The following is a 23,015-nucleotide window of genomic DNA, read 5'->3' on the forward strand; positions in this document are numbered from 1 at the left end:
ATTCTAACCAGTTTGACTCAGTGAGTGGATAGAGCATCGGCCTGTGGACTCAAAGGTCCCAGGTTCAATTCCGGTCAAGGGCATGTACCTTGGTTGCGGGCACATCCCCAGTGGAGAGTATGCAGGATGCAGCTGATTGATGTTTCTCTCTCATCGATGTTTCTGTCTGTCCCTCTCCCTTCCTCTCTGTGAAAAGTCAATAATATATATATATATATATATATATATATATATATATATATATATTAATTGATACTATCTTACAGGTAATATTCATTCTGCTTGTTAAAAATGGCAGTAATTTTATGTAACATTTTTGTTATCGTAGAACCTGCCTTGGTCTTTGATAGCAATCTCTTGTTAGACAATTCTGATTGCACAATAACACCCCTTTGTTCCACTCTCCATTAGCTACTGACACCATAGAAGAGGCAGAAAGCATGCCTATTACTTGAGCTCTATTTAACACTTCAAGATATAATGAAGGATTTTGAACAAAAACAAAAGTACAACAAATTACATACTTAAATCTGCAGTCACTCTCAGAGAGAAATGGCATCATGGGAACAGTTAGCAAAAACCAGACAAACTATTTCAGACTTGCACAGAAATAAAAGTAGTAATCTATTCTGTAATTAAGACTTCATATTCACCGAAACTGGTTTGGCTCAGTGGTAGAGCGTCGGTCTGCGGACTGAAAGGTCCCAGGTTCGATTCCGGTCAAGGGCATGTACCTTGGTTGCGGGGCGTGCAAGAGGCAGCCGATCGATGTTCATCTCTCATCGATGTTTCTAACTCTCTATCCCTCTCTCTTCCTCTCTGTAAAAAATCAATAAAATATATATATATAAAAAAGACTTCATATTCATTTCATTATTTATTGTTTTCAGCATGTTTTTAAAATCATTTTTCTAATGAAAATTGTGTATTTACTATATACTAGACAAGTGACATAAAGGGGAATTGACCCAGAATTACAGTTCTTCTCCTGTGCTCTCTCATGAGCCAAGTGTGCAAGTAGTTCCTTGCCACAATCCCATATCCCCACACCTACCTTTGCAACATTAAACTGCCAAACACCACCCAGGAACGGATTTCCTTTTTCATCATTTAAGCCCATTATCTTGTTCCCTTACTATCTTGCCAAACCCGTTTCCCTCCACTTACATTTCTGAGACATGATGCAGCAAGATAACAAGTCTAGACTGTTTGTATAAGTAGACAGTTGGGTCTTAAAGTTGAAGCAGAAGACCAAAAGCCAATAGTCTCCTTTTTCTTTCTTTTTTGTGTATTAACTAAACTCTTTGTAATACACAAAATATTGTCCAAATCCAAAGCATTTCTTTGTGTTTTAAAAGGCACTCACTTAGTGGTGTTGCACAGCAGCTGGCCAAGAATGGCAAGGCAGTATGGGAAAGAAAATGAGAGTGCAGTGTATTCGATTGAAAGGTTAGCCTTTGCCTAACTTGCCAATTAGAAAGTAGTTAACTCAATAAAGATTAACGTAATCTTTAGAGTGTATTCACACATACAGTGAGAGTTGGACTCATGGAGATGGTATTTTGAGTGAGGGTGTGGGTGGATGAAGCCCTCTGGTTTAGTTTCAGAGGATTTCTTTCAATCTAACCAGAAGTATGGAAACGGGAAAGTCTCCACCTATGCCTCAAATTATCTGTCTATCCATAACCTCCAGAATTTTGTGTTTTAAATGTGACTCATTTGGTCACTGATTTATGGGGTAAAATTTATCTAGAAATAACTGTTAAGACAAGCTTGGTGAGTAACCAGGGATAAAAAGGTGATGTTATCTCGGAGGGTTGCCATTTAGTGACATGCCCTAATTACATTATTTAGGTCAATGTATCCCCACTTCGGCATCCTCCCAAATATATAGAGGATATTGAGTACGTGTCCTCAGACAACTGCTGTGGTAACTGATAGTGACTTTTGCAAAATGTAGACAGTGGCTACTGAGAGATAAGAGAGAAAACTAGACTGGCAGCAGAATGCCTGGGGAAAGTCCTGGGACTGAACGGCCATGCCTCTGGGTCATGACAGGGCCATTCGAGTAGTGACTGAAGAGACTAATAAGAATAGTGGCAAATGGGGATAAAGGTAAAAATTCCCAAAGTACCGTTCTTCATTCTGATTTCACTTTAAATCTTGTTTATAATAAATACAGGGTGTGGGGATTTAATCCTCTCAAAGGTGCTCAAATCAGAAAGAATGTTCCAGTCAAAGCACAAACTGCCTCTCGGTGCTTCTGAGGAAAAGCCTCCTTCTAACAGCCTTAGGAGCTTCTTTCAAATCCCAGGCCTTTGTCTTTCATCTCTCTGCTCTGGGGAGCCGGGTCCTACCACATCTGGTGGTGGTTTGTGTGAAAGGAAATCATATATATATAATGGTTTCCTGTTTGGTCATTTCAACTTATTCCTGTGCTGGACAGAATTTGATACACTTCACTCAGTAGCAGGGTCCTGTCACTGAAGTGCCAGTTGTTTACAGTGGCTGTCAGTCAGAGCTGCAGTACTGCACCACTAGCCCCAAAGCTGCAAGCCTCTTACTCTGACCTTACATTACACAAACAGTATTGTTAATAGATTAAACCGGAGGGTGGTATTTCTTTAGAACCTAGAATTATTTTTTATAAGAAACTCACAAAGTATAGTATGACGATGATTATCATCTTAATCATTTCTAGAGCCAGATTTGATTTTATTTCTGATTTTTTAAAACCCCGAGTTTATTACAATTATTGTGTAATGATTGGTGTAGTGTTTTGTTTATTAAAAATAATCAAAAACATGCCAATAAAAAAATAAAAACTAATACTTTGACTTCTCTTTTTCACTTTTAGTTTTCATTCTTTTGCCCTGACCATGCTTGATAGTCTTGCCCTGGAAGCCTTTCTTTGTCTCATTTCCTGCAGAGGTGGCCAGTGTTCTCTCTGGGCATGTCCATTTGGGGCACTGAGAGATCATAGAATTGGTGACATTATTTCCATATATTAAAAACTCTTCACACAACAAACTCCTCAACTTCAGAACAAGCACTGTCAATTCCTAAGTCTATGTATATAACTGGGGGAGGGGGGGGGAGAGGAGGGAGGGCGGGGAGATGGATCTATTCTGCAATCATCACTTGCTTTTTACTCTCATCATGTAACTAAAACCAATTCCTTTTTCCTTAAAGACATTAGAAATGTATGGATCCTTCATTTTCATCAGGAGCTCCTGAAATGCTTACAATGAAACAGAGAGAAATGTTTGTGGTATCACAATGTATTTGCTTAGGGCAGGAGTGAGCGACCGTGACCTTCAGACCAAAGTAGCCAGCAGCCCTTGTGTTGAGGTTTTTACATTTTTAAAGGGCAGTGGGTTGAGTTAAAAAAACCACAAAGACTATGGAACACAGACAATATATGTCCCATTAAAGTTTAAAATATTTCTATCTGGCCCTTTACAAAAAAAGTGTTCTGGTCTCTAGCTTGGGTTAGCATCATGTGTTAAAGTTGAAAGCCCTGTATTTAGAGCAACTTGTAGCTCTGAATTTTAAGCATGAACTCTTCTAGGGGACTGCCTGCTGTATAAGGGTAAACTATCCTTCTTTGGTCCCACTAACTGGTCAGTGGACTAGATATTCTTCTGGTGGTTCTCAGTTCTGGCTGCATTTCAAAATAATTTGGAGACCTTCACAAATCTGTTGCCTAGGCCCTTACACCAGAGATCCTGATCTAATTGATCTGAAAGTGGGGCCCGGGCATAGGTGTGTCTTCCATGCTCTTAACCAGCGGCACATCTGGGAACCACAGGCCTACACCACTGGAAGGCCTGTTTGTGGATTAACAATTAGATCACTTTCTTAGGCAATTTTTACTCACATTTTTCATTAGAAATGTAATAAAGACGCATTATACAAATTGCTCTTTAATTTCAAGACAGAAGTGTTGCTCAGGGAAATTTTAACTGAGACCATTTTTTAATGTGAAGAGCATATGAAACAGATAATGCAGAGCCCAGAGAAATAGAATTTAAAAGATAGGAACTGAAAGAAGCATGCTGGGGGCGGGGGGGGGGGGGGGGGGGGGGTAGAGAAAAGAAAGAAAAAAACACTCAGAATTTCAATACACAAATCACTGAGTAGATTTCTTGCTGTCTGGGTAAGAGTATCTATTTTCAAAAGTGCTATTAACATAAACAGAGCAGTAAATCTGGGGCACCACTTTTTCCTCCCAAAGTTGTTAAGAAGAATTATACCAGTCTGCAGGTGTCACATGCAGTTACTCAGAATCAGAAAGAAGGCTGATCGGAGGTTACAAGATCTCTCTATCTTTTTGCAACCACGTACATTCTGTTTATTTAATACTTCCTCTTGCTAATGAAGGTGCTGTTTGGGGATGGGCTGGGCTTTTCCATCTCAGCATAAGGACTGCGAGATTTGAATGCGCCCTGTTGCTGTCTTCCCTGACCACAGCAGGTCCCCCAGTCAAGAATCTGAGCAGTAATAACCGGTAACAAAAGATTATGTACCAGATATCTGACATTTTTTCTTCCAGTTTATTTGTTCTTCTTCCCCATTTACCAATTTTTTTCCCCCTCTTCTTTTTACATTTTCCCAAACCAGCAAGTACGGAGGCAAGACACATCAAGGCAGAGATGGGAAGTGAAAGAGCTCTGGTTCTGGACAGATTAGCAAGCAATGTGGCAAAACGAAAAAGCTCAATGCCTCAGAAATTCATTGGTAAGAATGCAACCCCTTTTCCTGCTGTTGTTAGCAGATAGTTTGAATAAGATATCATAGGATGCTTCTTACACTGGCCCTTCCTAACTTAATTTCAGTTAAAATAAGGTTATTGTTTTTCCATTGTTCGCGTTTATTCTTTGTGATTCATTTTGAGAACTAGAGCAAATAGAATAAAATATCTTAACTAAAGAATCTTCACAACTGAAGATGGGAGTATTTGGTATCCAATTTCCTAAATGGAGTGGGTGTTTAAAATGCTGTTCCTTCCTCTTTATTCTGAATGACATATGTTGCATGAGTTTGTGCAAGTAAGATGTTCAAGATAACATTTTTGTAATCTTTTGTAATTATATTTTACAAGTTGGTTCCGTTATCATGCTCAAACTTTTTTTCATGCTCTAAAATGTATTGTCATATTTTCTTGAATTTGATTCATAATTGGCTTTAAGAGAAAGAGTTTGGGAAAACATAGATTTAAATAATAAGATTTAACTTAGTCATTTATCTTACTGGAGTTAATTTTTATGCCATTGGTTTTCACATTGTCAAAAAATACAACTTAAGAAGATGACTAAGAAATAATTATGTCCATTAAAGTATTAGGACTGCTGAAGGGCAGAGATATTTTGCTGAACTCTCCCAGAGGCTTACATAAACATGACCATGATATTTAAAATAGATTTATATTTGTGAAGCAGGCAGCTGAATTAAATGTATCAGTTTTGCTATAAATTGAAAGTGCTATTGAACAAAAATAGTTATCACATGAAAATAGACCTCCCTCAACGCCAGTGATATTTTAGAAATCTGTCAGTCTATTTTCCCAAAGCTGCTGTTGCTATTGATTTCTTATTACAGTCCTTTTGTGTTTATTCTTTTCAATAGCTTTTACAGATATTAAGTGCCTATCTGTTTTTTAAATCTGGTTAATTTATTCTGGTCTAGATAATTTCTTATAGGCTGACATTTTATGTGAATTATAAAGATGTAATGAAAAAAACCCATTGATATTTATGCTCACTTATTTTGTTTAGCTGAAAAGTATTTATACCCTTTTAGTCACTTTAAGAATAAATCTTGTCAGACTATAGTTGTTGCATTTTAGCTCAGAGAGACCCTCTTCCTCCTTACCATCTTCCCTCTCTTTGCTGAAAGAAGTCAGGAGGTATGTAGTGACTTTCATATGGCACAGTGGACCAACTGTGATGCCAAGATATTATTTTAAGACATTGCTCATATCTCTCTTGAGCTTTGAAGAAGTTCTGACTGTAGTACAGAAAAAAAGCTTTGATTGTTATGCTGTAACATGAGCATAATTTAATTTGGGGAAAGTTTTGACTCTAGCTGATGTGGGGAGGTTCATGGGGGGAAATGGGCAAGAAAAAAATGTAAAGTGCCTTAATTTAAATTCAGTTATGATCAATACATTTTGGTCTAAGAGAACTAAAATATGAAAGAAGGTACCTAGTTCTTATAACTACTTTACACCTATTGTTGAGCTGCAGTCCTACCTAATATAATAAAAGTTGCTTTGGTATTTTCATGGATTAAAAACACATGTTTCACCCTGGTCAGTTTTGCTCAGTGGCTAGAGCATCAGCCCTCGGATTGAAGAGTCACTGGTTCAATTTCAGTCAAGGCATGTACTTTGGTTGTAGTTTCAAACCCTACCCCTGGTTGGGGCATGTGTGGGAGACAACCAATCGATGTGTCTCTCTCACATAGATGTTTCTCTCTCCCCCTCATTTCCACTCTCTCTTGAAATCAATTGAAAAATATCTTGGGTGAGGATTAACACAAACAAACCAACAGAGACCCACGTTTCATATGTCCAGGTCCATGCCATTTCACTCATTGCATCAGGGATTGGTGTTCCATTTGTTTGTTACCCTTGTGACCAGAGGATTTCCATGCCTCCATTTCCAGACCCATGAGAGATGCTGATCTTGTAGCTTGATTTCTTTCATCTTCTGAACCCATCACATTCTCTCTTTGGGGAATCAGGAAACCCCGTAGAGTTCGCTCTTGATTTGCACTGAGGTGTAATAACTGCAGAGCTTCAGGGTCCCCAAATAACTGGGGGAAGTTTTTTTGGTAAATTGTGGTATAGTGCAGTAGGAAGAACCCTGGATTAGAAGCCAAAAGACCCAGGTTCTGATTCTAGCTCAGTCATTTCTTAACTGTGTGTTGAGACAAATCACGTAACCTTTCTGGGCCTGTTTACTCATCTGTGAAATGAGGAGACCGAACAGGTGATGAAGTGATCAGAAAGGCCCCTCCCAGCTCTATCATTCTACAGGTCTGTGAGATGAGTTAGAAAAGGTAGCAATTATGAATACCCTTTGTGTTTATCAAGCCCTTATGAATGACTTTAGATAACTCTTTTCTCAAGGTTGTATAGGTATGGTGTTTATGTTAGGAACTATATTATATATTTTAGGAGTATTTTTAATAAGATGAATCTGATATTCTATAAAACAGCTGTGTTAGCTCAACAGTCATATATTTGACTTAGGAATCACTGCTTGTTAATTCACTTTTTTGTCCATTCATTTCACCATGAGATGGTTATAAAGCTCCTGCCCCACATGTGATATTCTTGTTCCTAAATATTATTCTAATCTTCTAGCATTAGCTTATATCCTGAATCTTTTGGAGATATTTTTATAACCTTTTTAGTCATTTAACTGAATCAATCCTTTTGATAGAAAATATCAAGGGCGGCAGGAAAAGGAACATTATGACAGTGTAATATCAAGTGATGTAAAATATATGGGGCTAAAGTTTCCCTCCTCCCCTCTTCTCTCCTCTCTTCTCTCTCCTATATTTCCTCTCCATTTTCTGAAAAGATCAGCTGCCAGGGAAATGGCAGTGGGTAAAGTGTGAAGGAAGAATGAGTCACTCCCTTTAATCCTTGCTGACAGTTGCACAGCACTGACATACCTTGGCTTCCCTGCCCTCTTGAACTATGAGGATAAGGGTGAAATTATATAATCAGGTCAGCCTGATACTTTCCCAGCAGGCTAGAGATAATTACCAGAGGTAACATTTCTCATCCATTAAAATTGAACTGAGGAAGAGGAACCTATTGGATTAAGTTTAAATGCATTTAGAAACACACACACAAAAAACAAAACAATACAAAAAACACGACTCTATTGAAGAGTAAGAGTGCAATTACATTGCCCAAATAGGAGAAAACTAAAATCATTTTTCCGTAATAATGCAATAAATTTTATATCACTATCTCTAAAACGGGAAATAAATTGACATGCATTCATTAGAAATCAGTGTCTTCCATCGTCAAAATAATTATTCTTAGTTCTTTTCAAAAGTCAAGAAGACTTTACTTTCAGTGCCCAACCCTTTTAGGGGTTGTCCTTTCTCTAAATCTTTTTCTCCTATTATAAACTTGTTGGACTATACTTCTAACTAGACCATCTTCAAATACTTGGCTCAAAATAGAGGCCAGATTTCTTTCCCGGGGGGAGGAGGGAAATGATGACATTTCTGCATATTGCTTTTTCTGATTTTCATTCTTTTTCCAAAAACAGATGTGGTATTCAGACCATAGCATCTTCTTATTTTATTTTATGCATTACTTTATTAAAGGAAGTTTTCATGTCTAAATGAACATGAAAAAGATCTCACTCACCTGCAGTAAACATGAGTGAGGTTTTGACACTTCAACAAACACCATCAATTCTCCCTGTGAAGTAACTAAAGAAAAATTGTCCGCTTTGGTTAACAGAGTGACAGGAGCAGTTTTAATACCTGTCTCTAAAAGCACGAAGTAACTTCTCCCACCCTTTCCCAAAAGGCTGGAATCCATGCTCCTATATGTATTAAAAAGTCATAACATTTTAGATCTTGAAGAGGTATTAGAAACCACCCAGTGAAGTTCTTTTACCAAGGAGGGAAAGGGGTCAGAGAGATAAGAGACAGGGCTAGTAGGTGACAGAGCAGGGCCGGAACCTAGAGCTTGAAAGTATTGCAGTCTGAGGAGCACCCAGAGCAGTGCATGTCATGTGTGGGACACGGGGTCTGTGGACAGGGATGGCTTTAGACACTGAAGCTCGTGGAAGAAAAGCTCTGAAAAAGGGCAGTCATTCTGCTTCAAGGTGTGTTTTCATTTTTTATTATTAAGTTAAATGTATTGGGGTGACGTTGGTTAATGCATTATATGCGTTCCAAGTTTATAGTTCTGTGATACATCATTTCTATTTCACCACCCAAAGTCTGCTCTCCTTCCATCACCACATATGTGGCCCTTTACCCTCTTCATCCTCCGCCATGGTGTGTTTTCTTGAGAAAAGAAGTTATCTCCTGCTGGTGATTCCGTCAGGACAGACAGCATCCAAGTAGCCCTTCACAGAGAACAAGGCTTCTACAGCATCAAAAAAAACATGTGGTCTACAGCTCAGTTTTCCTTACTGCCGCCCCCACAGCTCTCTCTGTTCTCTCTCCTTCCTGCTTCTTATTCTGTGGCTCCCCTCTGCTTCCCTCCTCCTGTTAGTCACTTTAGTCTTATTTAGATTGAGATTAGAGCCATAATCATCATCAGATATTCCATTTTCCCTACTTACCTACCTTTTTCTTTTTCTTCTTCTTCTTCTTTTTTTTTTTAATATATGCTTCCAGTAAGTGATAATTCACATGGAAAATTATATGAAGGTCACAGCAATACATTCAAGTGACTTGAAGAAACTTAAAACAAAGCAAATCTGATTATTTCACATTACCCATCATGATGATGGTGATATTGGAATTGTGTTATTTTTATAATGTCCAAATCATTTCCTCCTCTGCAAAACCAAAACAAGACAAAAAAAAAAAAAAAACCTTTCAATGGCTCCCCATTGGAATAAAATTCAAACAGTGCAGGCAGTCTGAATCTTCCACACTTTGTCTCCAATTTACCTTTTCTAATATTATTCCTTCAGCCAACTACTCCCTTCATCCAGCCACAATGCACTCACACTTCTATACTTTTCTACTTCCATGTAATGTTCTCCCCATGCTCTGTCTGAAGTGCCCACCCTCACATCTGCCCTTAAAGGTACACATGGTCTACATTCCTCTGCCCTCCTGAGCTCTCTCTCAGCTCTCTCCCTCTGCACTCAAGGCACAGTTAACAGGTTGCTTTTTGTTATATATATGTCTGTCTCCACTACCATCACTATCACCAGCTTCCATTACAAGAAAAAAAAATTTAATATATTTTATTGATTTTTTACTGAGAGGAAGGGAGAGGGATAGAGAGTTAGAAACATCAATGAGAGAAACATCAATCAGCTGCCTCCCGCACTCTCCCCACTGGGTATGTCCCCGCAACCAAGGTACAGGCCCTTGGCCAGAATCAAACCTGGGACCCTTGAGTCCGCAGGCCGAAGCTCTATCCACTGAGCCAAACTGAACAGGGCACAAGAAAAATTTAAAGAAAAGAATAGATTGATATTTGTGTCATGTTATGTGTGGCATGTTTGAGAAGTGGTCTGTCTTCACTCTCTTGGCTACTCTATACTTGGTTTCACCACATAGTATTAAGAATATTGATTTGTAAGAAACTGTGTAAATGCTGCATCTCCTATGGATTGCAATTATGTGTGTATTCCTCAAAGCTCCTAAAATGATATGATGATGATGATGATGATGATGATGATGATAGATCTATCATTTATTTAGTTCTTACACATGCCAGATACTTCATTGAACACCTTGCGGACATCACAATTCTGCCTCATAGATATCTTGAATGCATGGTGCTGGTCCTTAGGGAACAAAGCACAGTAGCTTTTCCCTAAAGTCACTGCCAGTGCTGGGATTGTGCCACCTTGGGCAAGGTAGTTACCAGGAAACAGCAGTAACGCTGAAACACATATTGGGGTTGCATCTTGGTTCTCCATTTACCAACTGAGCAACCTCCACAAGTTAATCAACCTGATTGCACTTTAGGCTCTTCATCTGTCTAAGAGATGATAATTCATCTCAGGTAAAATGAAGCAATATGCCAAGTACCTAGGACAGCACTGGGTATATTGTAGAGCACATGTGTCAAACACAAGGCTCGCGGGCCAAATCCAGCCCGCCAGGCCTTGCAATGTGGCCCGCACCGCGCTGTCATCACTGCACTCCGCTGTCAGTTTATGACATTGTCAGTTTATGACTGTTCAGTAAACCATTCGGCCCGCGATTTAGGCTGGATTTTAGATTTTGGCCCCTTCTCTGATTGAGTTCGACACCCCTATTGTAGAGGCTCAATAAATAGTAGCTATTCTTACTAGTATTACATATAAGGCACAGTATTGGGTACTGTGAATTATAAAGACTGGAAGTAAACAGATTAGGGTGGGGGTCTTGTCCCTTGACTCCAAAGACAGAGGATGGAATCCACATGCTCAGTGAGGGTTCCTTCTAGCTTTAGGCTGTGATTCTGTTCTTTGAAGTTGGCACTTAGAAACCAACAACCATGTGCCCTGGCCACATTTCAGCAATTCAGGGCAGGTGGTTGCTTAGTAGTGTTACCAAAGCCTAAATATTAGGGACCAACACCTTTAAAAAGAATTGCAGGCCCACCCTGGCTGGTTTGGCTCAGTGGATGGAGTGTCGTCCTGCGGACCAAGAGGTCCCAGATTCGATTCCGGTCAAGGGCACGTTCCTTAATTGCAGGCACATCCCCAGTAGGAGGTGTGCAGGAGGCAGCTGGTTGATGTTTCTAACTCTCTAGCCCTCTCCCTTCCTTTCTGTAAAAAATCAATAAAATATATTTTTTTAAATATTAAAAAGAAAAAAAGAAAAAAAAGAATTACATGTCCTAGCTGTTTTGGCTCAGTGGATAGAGCATCGGCCTGTAGACTGAAGAGTTCTAGATTCAGTTCTGTTCAAGGGCAGGCTTAATTCCCATTAGAGGGTGTGCAGGAGGCAACTGATCAATGATTCTCATTATTGATGTTTCCATCTCTCTCTCCTCCTTTCCTCTCTGAAATCAATAAAAATATATATATATTTTTTAAAAAGAATCACAGGTAAGGAATGGCCCTACTAAGCAGTCTTGGTTTCTAAACTTATGACTTGCTGTTGCCATTTGTATTTTCATTGGAAGCAAAACCTCTAATTCAGCCTGAAGCTGGTATCATTAGTCATTCGAAGGTGTGGTATGATTTTGACTAGAAGCTAGACTAGAGGCTCCGTGCAGGTTGGGAGCAGTTATATTGTTGTGGTTTGACCAACCCTTTTTATGAGTGTGTTACTAAAGAAACGTGAGCTATTGGCTTTTCAATTACTGTAGCTTACCCCTTCTGAGTTTCATACACATTGAGTCATCGAGTCTACAGGTGACTGATAATCATCTGCACAACTCAAGTTACCGTAACCCAGAGATGAGGGGATCTGATGATTGCATGGTGCATGCACGTGAAGATCTGAGGCTCTCCCATCCTCTTCATAATGAACAATGTGTGCGTTAACCGCAGAGCTCAGTCACCTATTTCCACTCATCCAGGGGTTCATTTTCCTCTTAATGTTTTGCCTCTTACAACTTTAGCACTCAGCTGTTCTCTGACATGTGCTGCAGGTGGTGTAGGTTGTGAAGTTGTAGGCCTAATGAAGTAAAGGATAAAAACAGAGTTTGGGTTGTACCTGCCCCACCCTAGAAACTTTATGGATCCTCTCTGCTGGGAGGAAAGATAAAAAGATTCTCAGGGACCCCTGGTATGGGGAGTTGAGTGAGCTAGCCACACTGGAAAATCATCAATAACCTTGAAAAAGCCAAGAAACCAAAGTTCATCAGTTCTCTGTTACTCTCTGGAGAATGAACAGTTGTGACCTTAGCTGGCTTTCCTGTTACTAGTCTCATTCTTCCAAACAGCCTTGATCAAAGATACATCTGATCTGGAAGCTGAAAATAAGAAAGCAAAGGTCTGCTTTTCTGTTGCTTTTTGTTGAGTTGCCAAGGCGGGATGTTTTTCTTTGCATATTTTTTCTCTCAGGTATTTGTCTAGAATCTATCAGGTTGGCGTTAAGGTAGTGGGCATGCAGGACAAATCCATTTGATTACATTAAATCTTTTAGCCGGTCTTTCTGGCTCAGTTCTCTCTGTTTGGTTCATCTTACATTGCTGTTACATTAATAGCCTGAAAACAACATTTCTGCCACAAGCTTGCCTTGCTCAAGGGCTTGATGTGGTTTGCTGTTTATTCAAATCCAAGCCTTCTGGTTGACCATTCAGAATGGCCATCATGTGGTCCCACCATGTGTTATCTCTCTTCACTATCTCCCAAAATGTGGGATACAAAGTGCCTTTTAAAAACCTTCATTCACATGGCAAGAAATTTATTTTCTTTTTAGTTCTCTTTCAATCTCCCTGATTATATCTAGAAGAAAGACTGAAATTTATTTTGATGCTACTCGTTGAACACTCTTGGTGATCTCTGTTTTGAACAAAGACAGGGTAGATCTTTGTTTCAAGTACTCACAGTAGAGTTTGATCAAAATAGAATCAATTACTCCTAGTTTCATCGTCTTTATTTTTCATAGTTACCTTCTTTTTGTGGCAAGTGATTCTGGTTTTCCATATGTTAATGACATATTTTCTTTAAAAAAAAAAAAAAAGATTGATTTTAACAAAAGAAAGAAATTAAACTAATTCAAACAAAACAAAAAACCCTGGTGTTTACCAAGTGTTTTCTATGTGCCAGGTACTGTTCTAAGAGCTTATCAGGGAGTCTGTGAGGTAGATATGATTATTATCCCCATTGTACAAGAGGACTTGGAGCCAAAGAGGTTAAGTAACTTGCCCAAGGTCATGCAACTAGTAACTGATGAGCCAGCATCAAATCCAGTCCATGTGACTCCAGCGTTCATGCTGTCAACCACCACACCACCCTGGGGTGTGAATATTGCAAAATGTGAGAGAATAAGTGAAGCTTGAGAAACACTTTATTTTATACATCTGATCTTAGCTATACCCAGGCTTCCCGTTTTCCCTGCTGTAGGCCCACTTTTCTACCTTCATTCATGCTTCTTCCTCAATTAAGATGTCCCATCTACCTCTCTGAAAAAATCACAATCCTCCCATCTCAAGACTCATCTCAAAACTTAGGTTTTCCAAGAATGATTTCCCTCCCCCAAATATTCCTGAAATGTTGGCATTCACTTAACACTTAAGTAAATGGTTTGTACCAAACCACCTTGCCTTATCATTCTTTTCACAGAAGACACACTACTCTCCTGCTTAAATGCTTCAAACATGGCATTCAGAATAAAATCAAAGGGCTCCACAGGGTGCATCCCCTTCACCACTTTTAGCATTTGTTTTTCTCCAGTTCCATATATACAGATCTTATTTCTCTCCTAATAGGTTGGAAAGACCTCAAGAAAAGGAACTTGTTCTTCCAATCCTTTTGTTTTCTTATATTGTTTTTTCATTGTTGAACCCTTTGCTGTCTGGTGGTGACAAATTTGGAACCACAGCATGCCCAGGAAATGTTACAGAAGAGAGGATATGGTTCTGCAAATCTCGCCAGAGCCCGTCTACAGAATGCAAAAGCATCACATTTTAGGCCCACTTCCAGCTCTTGACACATCTTTCCCGCTTTCTCTCCCTTCGACCAGCCACTCACCGCTGAGCACATCTGCCACCGCTCTAGGCCCGCTCCTGCCTTTCCTGTGGCCAGAGCGCCTTGGTTTTCTAACACACAACACCCACACGCCCTAAAGGTGGCTACACTCTGTTTTCAAAATCTCTCAGCAGTTTGACATGAGAAATAGGAAAGGGTGACCACAGATAATTTTTTCAGTTAAGTGTGAGATAGGTCCTAATGATCACTAATTTTTTTCAGTTAAGTGTGAGATGGGTCCTAAATATGTATCAGTGATACCTTTTTTTAAGCAAAAGAATCACACGCTTTATAAAAGGGACAAAGATCACGATCTTTCATCAAGAAAGCTTTTCTAAAACTTTCTACATTTGAAGCTCTTTTACTGACATCTCAGTCTGCCTGGTGACTGGTGTGTTTGGGGAGTGGCAAGTACAGGGAGTGGGGAGTTTCTGGTGCTATTATTTCTACCCCGGTAGCTATTTTAAAAGCTGCAGGCCAGCCATAGATCATCCCCGCTTTTGGCAATACATCCACCTCCCCCCCACCCCCACTCCCTTAGTGTCACCAGAAAAAAATAACAAGCAAAAAGAAGTTGGGGGGTTGACTGGTCTTAGTAGTTCATGTGCAGAAGTGCAGATGCCCCCCGTGCCCTGCATAAGGAGTCCCCACTGAACCTTGTCCTCGGTTCTCTCGCTTCGTTTCCTCCAGAGTTTCCCTCTGACAAGAGCAGTGGAAACAACTCACATTGTAGTTTCAACATAATGACATCTCTGACTCCCCCTTTGCCTGCTAACCTAATTTATGTGCACTGCCCTAACGTGTGCTGTCAACCACTGTCCCCTGAGACTTCGGCACCGTGTGGAGCCATTCTGCACAGGCTGGGTGTGCCTGCAGGCGACATGCCCTTTCCCTCTTTTCAAGGACTCTGGAAAACCATCTTATAATGGCTCTGCCTTTGTGTTTCTCTTTTTGTAACTCATTATCTTTACTTGTTCTAGGCGAGAAGCGCCACTGCTTTGATGTCAACTATAACCCCAGCTACATGTACGAGAAAGAGAGTGAGATCATACAAACCCGGATGATGGACCAAGCCATCAATAATGCCATCAGCTATCTCGGTGCCGAGGCCCTGCGCCCCTTGGTCCAGACGCCGCCCGCTCCCACCTCGGAGATGGTTCCGGTTATCAGCAGCATGTACCCCATAGCCCTCACCCGGGCCGAGATGCCGAATGGCGCCGTCCAGGACCTGGACAAGAAGCACATCCACCTGCCAGAGAAGAGCCTGCCTTCCGAAAGAGGCCCCTCCCCCAATCACAGTGGCCACGACTCCACAGACACTGACAGCAACCATGAAGAACGCCAGAATCACATCTACCAGCAAAATCACCTGGTCCCTCCGCGGGCCCGCAATGGGATCCCACTTCTGAAAGAGATACCCCGCTCTTATGAGCTCCTCAAGCCCCCGCCCATCTGCCCACGAGACTCCATCAAAGTGATCAACAAAGAAGGGGAGATGATGGATGTGTATCGCTGTGACCACTGTCGAGTCCTCTTTCTGGATTATGTGATGTTCACCATTCACATGGGTTGCCACGGCTTTCGTGATCCTTTTGAGTGTAACATGTGTGGGTATCGAAGCCATGATCGGTATGAGTTTTCGTCTCATATAGCCCGAGGAGAACACAGAGCCATGTTGAAGTGAACATCTGGCCCCAAAGATGATCATGCCTAAGGATTCCACGTTGTTTTTAAAAACCGATACCCCCACCTAACAAATCACTCTCAAAACAAACTCAGTTCCAGACTCTTTTATGTACCACTTTCAGTGTCAGAGGGTCATGCTCACGTGGGCAAAGAGAAGCCTGTCTCCATTCAGAAGTTGTTTGCAGATAATGCCGATGTTACTACTTTTGTGAAACCTTTGTTTGCCCATCAGGGACTTGAATTTTATGCTATTTAAAAACCAGAGAAGTATTTGATCACTTTGCTTTGCGTCAATGGGACAGGCATACCTTGGAGTTTGTTGCCAGTTGAAAGAGTCCCCCCCACAGTGCTGCATGGAACACTCCTTCTGAGATATGTCAGCCAGAAGCGCCCAGAGGCCATGAGCCCGGGTCCACACGGAAGAAGTGCTGGCCTAGTGGCCTTATGGGAAGTCTCGTCCTTCTGCGTTTAACAAAAGGCGGAGAGTTAGGATCCACTCTCCCAATCCCAATTAGAGTCTAATAGTAAGGAAAAAGACGACCCATAAAATAACTGTTATCAATAGCTGAAGACTCAGTCTTGGAACATTAGATCCTTTTCTTATCACATAAGCAAAAAAACACAAAACCGAAGTCATCTTGGAACATCAGATTCTTTTCTTAACACATAAGAAAAAAAAACAAAGGAAAAAAAAAACCCGAAGTCATCTGATAATACGTACATCTGCTTCTCCTCTTTACCCCTCGTCTCCAATTAAAAGCTGCTTTGGGTTAAAGAAGTCATCTACAGGAGAAATTCTACACAGAAGAACTGATGGTTTTTAATACAGACTGCCATGGAAACTCCAGGAAGTTGTCCACTGTGGGCTGTGGCATCCATTTCCTGTGATCAAAATGGGCAGAGCTGGGCCTTGGCCAGTATTGCTCAGTGGTTAGAGGGTCAGCCCACACGCCAAAGGATCAAAGGATCTTGGGTTCAATTCCTGGTCAAAGGCACATACCTGGGTTGCAGGTTCGACTCCCAGCTCCAATAGGGGCGAGTGTGGAAAGCAACCAATTAATGTGTCTCACATTGATGTCTCTCTCTCTCTCCTGTCCCCTCTCTCGTTTCTACTCTCTCTAAAAATCAATGGAAAAAATATCCTCTGGTGAGGATTAAAAAAAAAAAAAAGATGGATAGAGCTGGGTTCTGAGGAGGAAAATGGTTTAGCAGCACCAGGGGAGAAAAAGCAATGCCACCCCCTCCCTGAAGCTCTGTCTCCTTCAGGGAGCATAGTGTACAGACCCAAGCAAACTTCCCGACAATCTAAAAACACACAGAAACAGTCCGAAAAGTATAACCTCATCTCCCTCTCTCCACAGGAGAGGACTCAGGGACAGACACCATGAGTGCTTTTATATCAGAGCTGAGCTTCATGGGGGGGGGGGGGGGCATCCACTGGCAGGTCTTCGCCAGATTGGTTGTTTTCTCGTTTTAAATGGAGCCACTGTATCCCACCGAAAGTCCTGAATGTCTGATCTTAGTTTTGCAGATGGTTCTGGTCATCTTTACTCTTAAGAGAAGCATGCTATCAGGGAAAAGCTCTGTTATTAATGTAAAATTAACACTGCAATAGGGGTCACAGAATCTGTTTGCTAATTTCACATTTGCCCCTAATTAGCTGTAGGTCTTTAGGCAAATCACTTAAACTCTTAAAACTAAGTTGTCTCAACTGTTGAATAAGAATGGGATTTAGACAGTCTCTAAGATCTCTTCCAACTTTAAATTTATGTGATTATGCCCTAACCACTTATTTTTCAAAGCTTTTAATGTAGAGGTATTAAATACCCACGAATGTTTGTAAAAGTAAGCATTTAAGCAGCATTAAGTATTAAGCAGAAGAATCTGTATATGAATATCTGTGCCACACATCTTTGATGTGAAAATGGTAGTGTTGTTAAGTTTTTCCTTTAACCACTGAGTTGTGAATGTGAAGAGGATGGTGGAGAGGAACAAAAAACAGGAAGGTATTTTGATCTTCCCCAAAGTGTGCACACAAACTGGCACCTGCAGCTGCCTGCCAAGGCCTTTTTTATCTTTTCCTCTGAAAGAGCTTGTGTTAGGGAAAATAGATTCTGCTTCCAGGGACAACTTCACGGAGCCTGTTTACAAATTAAGAGTCAGCTTCATGAACATTTCTACCAGAGCCAAAAATCCCAAATTCCTGGTGAATTTGTGTTTTGTGTGTCTGCCTTGATATTCCTAAAGGGTGTAAGCACTAGGCTCAGACTCGTTTATGTAATTAAAATGTTCCACCTCTGACTGCACAAATGGCTTATCCGCTCTTTGTAGCATGGCGTCTGTCTCAGGAAAAAAGATTTTGTGAACCTCCATGGCAACAGTCCCAACATGTTGGAGATTTCAGCTAAAAGACTAGATGTGTTTTGGTGTGTAGTCTTCACTATATCACTGTGTTTCCATAATCCTAGCCTCCCAAGCTGTGCCAGGTTCCTTATACTCATTGCTGCTTATATTCTTGAAATACCACACATCCTGTTGACTCTTCAGAGGACAAAAGAAAGAATCTGGAAGCAAGGATTAATAGGAAAGAAAGCATTTCTGCCAGATTATTGGCAAAGTCTTCACTGAAGACACCAACTTTTGCACCCCAAGGTAGTGAAACTAAGGCCCACCCATCCACCGAGGGACGCTTTTTGTCTCTGACTCTCATTTTCCCTGTGACTAATGGGTTTTTTGAATGATTTCCAACGGCTGCACTTTCATTGTAACATTCTGAGCCTGGATGGGGGCACTTCCAGTCAGATATAATTTATATGTGGAAGCTCCACATTCTTAAATCTTAGAGTTGAACCAGGTGGTATGTCATGGTTACCACCACCACATAGGTAATACTGCCTTCTGTGGGCACACCTACTGACTAATGGCCCCTACCATCCTCTGCTGGGTGCAGTGGAAGAGGAGAAGGAGAATCTTAGCAAGACACTCAGAGACTCTCACCTTTCCCTGTCGGACAGGGAAGTCCTGCAGCAGCCTCAGGCACACATTCACCTTCTCAGCCAGAGCGCCTCTGGACAGGAGCCGAGTAGGTCTCTGCTCATTTCCCACCAGCCCTCTTATGAGGCAGGCCTCCCACCACATACCGAGGAGGCCACGATCGGAGAAATGACCAGCCCCATGAGAAGTTCCCTGACGCTAAGATGACAGGATTGGGGTGCGGGTAGAAAAGGAAAAGAACTGCCTCCTCAGATATTTTTTTCATTATTTGAAGTGTGGCCTAGGTATGTCCTACTAGCAGAGAACTGAATGGAGTGTTTCCTCCATTGCCCTCCACCACCATCACCAAAGAGATACGTGCCTTGGTACGGATAAGCTAGCTAACCGTAGGCTTGGTTACCTCTGAGCTGTCCTGACTCAATTTCTGACTCTGTCAGTGACAAAGCTTCTCACCTTTTAATGCTTAACATTTTGTTAGGATGTCTGCCTTCATTAACGCCCAGATATAAAATGACCTCGGATTTCTTTTGCAAAGAGAAAGTTTTAAAAACACAAAATTTTACTTGGTTGAAACACTGTATTACCAAAACTCAGATCAACATAAAGTTCTTCCAAATAACCTCTATATCACTATTATTTTTCTCCTTTGCTAAATGTGAGGTTTAAAATGTTTTAAGGAGGAAAAGCAGGGAGATATATATATAAGACCATAATGGAAATGTCAAATGTGAAATCTTCTAAAGTTCTAACTTTTCAAGCCTATCTCACTGGGAACAGGTATCTTGATCTCTAATGGAGATTTGGAAACTCAGGGACACTCAAGATTGAAGCCCTCAAACATGTCTGATCTCTTTCACAAAGACTCAAAATTAGGATTTGTGAGCTCAAGAGTAAAAGAAGAGATGAAGATTTTGTTCTAGAACATAGTATCAGGCTGTGCAGAAGAAGAAATACAGTGTTCTCTCTTTTTATTTTTATTGAATATATAGGGATGACATTGTTTAATTATAAAATTATATAGATTTCAAGTGTATAATTCCCCAATGCACCATCTGTATATTGTTTGTTCACCACTCAAAGTCAACTCTCTGTCACCATTTATTCCCCCCTGATCCTCTTCTTCCTCCCCACCCCTCTTTCCCTCTGTGTTTATGATACAGACATATCTATCCTTTTTTAAAAATTGGGAGCTATTTTTGTGCTCAGACAGTATAGTTCAGAGACTCTCTGTGGGCAGAGTTCAGAAAAGCAGAATAATTGGGGATTTAAGTACCTATAAAGAAGACAATTGTGACCAAAAACCAAAGGCTAGCCCTGGGCCACCCTAGGAGAAGGACTGCTCTCTAAGGCTGAAGGACTGAGCGGTTCTGAGAAGGATCAGTGAGCCGGGACTGCTGCCTTTAAGCACTTTGGACTCGGAAGAGACGTGTTGGCTTTAAACTTGCGTGAGCTCCTAACACAAGACTGTGCATCTGTTTATCCAAGCTGTATATAGTCTGCACCCACATGCCACCAGTAAACAAATCTTTGTATTTGGAAGAAACAGGATGCAAGTTTCCTCTGAATGTCATAATCATGGACTCTTACATTGAGATTGAGTTGTTATTTGAAACCATAATGTTAATATTTTGATTTAAAAATGTAAGGTTATAATGATATCTACCTCCCAAAGATGATGTGAGGTTTTATGTAACTTTGTGTATAGGGTAATGTTACTTTTTTTTAAGGGGCTGGGGGATTATGTCGGATGCTTGCAAATTTTTCACTATTTGTACCATATCTAGATGTAAAGACATGGAAGTATTCTAGGACCATAATAATTCAGTTGTCAATGGAGGCAACTGGTCTCTAACAGTTTCCTTCATGTTGTTTTAAGGCATAAGAGTAAGAAATAATGGTGAACCAAAGTGGGTGAACTACGAGCTATGGGTACTTCATGGCATTGCAGCCAGGGAAGCAGAATAGCTCTGCTCCCTCACTGTCCTATGAGCCTCCAGCCATTAATTCCCCGGGCAACTCAGAGTTTCTGCAGGTGGCCCTCGCTGTCCATCTCCCCAATGACCCCCTCCAGAAAGACTGGAGGGCTGTCCCGTAATGCCACCATCTTCTCCCCTGCCTGTGCCATGCCCCGTGGGGCCCATTTCATATTCTCAATGCAAGTGTAGCTTTGCTTCTAGAGTATATTTTCACATGTCGGGAAAATGGGGCAGCCTTAAGCATGACTGATCCCATTGCCTGTGACTCATTTACACAAGGACTCCTCCAGGTTAGCAGACAAGGCCCTTTTCGGTGGGCCTGCTTCTGTGGGTTCACAGAAACCAGATTATGTGGGCTGCAAAGAACTAGCAGGTCATTTGAAAAGCAGACATCCCTTCACCCAGACTGTGGTTCTCAGGTTCTCAGTCTGCAAGCTTTGGTGAGGGATCATTTCAGCGGCTGGAAAAACCATCGCTTATTTTTAAGTTCTGCTTGCCAAAGCCACCACACGTGTGGTCTGTGGATGACCCCCGCCTGCAGAATGACAGGGGAGGGAGGGAATGTGGTTTGGGGCTCAGCGGCCTTTCCACCAGGAGCGAGGGAGGGAGACCTTGCTGAGCGGTGTGATGGCCTGTGCTCCTAGCATTCTCCTCCGGGTTTCTCAGAAACGCCCTCCTTGCCCAGCAGTGACCTTCCCTCTTGACTTCTCTTGAGCTTTTCCAGGAGTCCAACCGCTCGGAGCTCGGTGAGGTGCCCTGATCTCCACAAAGCGCTTAGAAACGTAGCAATGCTAACCTCGCCCAGCCATCCTGAGTGCATCCTCGCATCAAAACCGGCCCTGCTGATAGTGCTCAAAGTTTCTTTATTGTGTTTGGTTTTTACACTGAAAATAAAAAAAATACCGGTGTGTTTAAAATTAGTCATTGTGCTTGCCTGTCATTCGTAGCTGCTGCTGTCAGAAAAGGGAAGGCTTCCATCCTGCCTCTGGGAGTATTTCCTGATCTAGCCCCTCTGCCTATTGCTTAATGTCCAAGGACCAAGATGAACTGAACTATCGCCAAAATAAAGCATCTCAGACGCCCTGCTGAGCCTGCCCTGGTATCCTGTCTCCGTAGTGAGGTTCTGTCCCACTGGTCCTTGGTTCACTCAGGGGGCCCAAGGAGTTTGGGGCCTGGACCTGGCAGGATCAATACACTGAGCACAGTGTCTTCAAATTAATTTCAAGACACCACGCTGCCCTCCCTCCGAGCAGGGATGCTTCCTGACTTCACCTCTGGGGTTCCAGGGCATCCATGTTGGGAAACGCAGGTTGCAGTTGCTGAACCACACTCAGCCATAGTGTGTGGACGCCCGGAGGCCCCACCTGAGGTGCGAGGGAAACTCGGAGACCAGCACAGGGTTCTCCCTGTCTTGATGTCTTTGGTTGTCTCTTAGAAAATGCCAGAAGAGAGTCTGAGAGGTGGTCTGGCTGCTCAGCCTCATCCAAAACACCTTCCCTTCCCCTTCTTCTGTGGAAGGGACGGGAGATTCCGGATTAGCAAACATGGCGCCAGGATGGTGGCAGCCTTTGCCGGCTCTGCCTTCAGCACCAGATCCCTCCCTTCAGCACCACCGGACTGTTCGGAGGCTCTGCGGCAGGTCGTCCAGTCTCACCACCAAGGGCAGGGAGAGGGGCCTGGCCCTGCAGCCCATCTTTGTATGTAACATCACACGCATTCCAACACGGCCTCTTGGAGGCTGGCTTTCAGCCTTGGAGAGAATTGGGGGTGGGGGGTGGGGTGTGCTATGGGAGAAGGGGGACAGGGACCCTCAGGTCCCCTTTGCCAATGAGCAGCAGAGAGAGGCCACAGCTGGTGCTGGGGTTGGGGCTGAAGGGGTTTCCAGCTCAAGGACAGTTTCCTAATTCCTGGGAACTAATGTGATGCTTTAGAGCACATGTGTCAAACACAAGGCCCGCGGGCCAAATCCAGCCCGCCAGGCCTTGCAATGTGGCCCGCA

At 41.9% G+C, this 23,015-nt stretch overlaps 1 protein-coding gene across 1 annotated transcript in view; it reads left to right on the forward strand.

Annotated features, from left to right (window-relative positions):
- IKZF3 (IKAROS family zinc finger 3) overlaps window positions 1-21,985 on the forward strand; it is a gene marked incomplete at its 5' end in the record, with an annotated part of 73,685 nt that extends 51,700 nt beyond the window's left edge. Inside the window, 2 exon segments of the mRNA XM_084863695.1 lie at window positions 4,624-4,740; window positions 15,341-21,985. Coding sequence (XP_084719821.1) covers window positions 4,624-4,740; window positions 15,341-16,044 — 821 coding nt within the window. The 3' untranslated portion in view covers window positions 16,045-21,985.
- Window positions 21,986-23,015: the final 1,030 nt, after the last annotated feature.

Source organism: Pipistrellus hanaki, assembly GCF_964339955.1.
Source record: "Pipistrellus hanaki genome assembly, chromosome: 16".
NCBI lineage: Eukaryota > Metazoa > Chordata > Mammalia > Chiroptera > Vespertilionidae > Pipistrellus > Pipistrellus hanaki.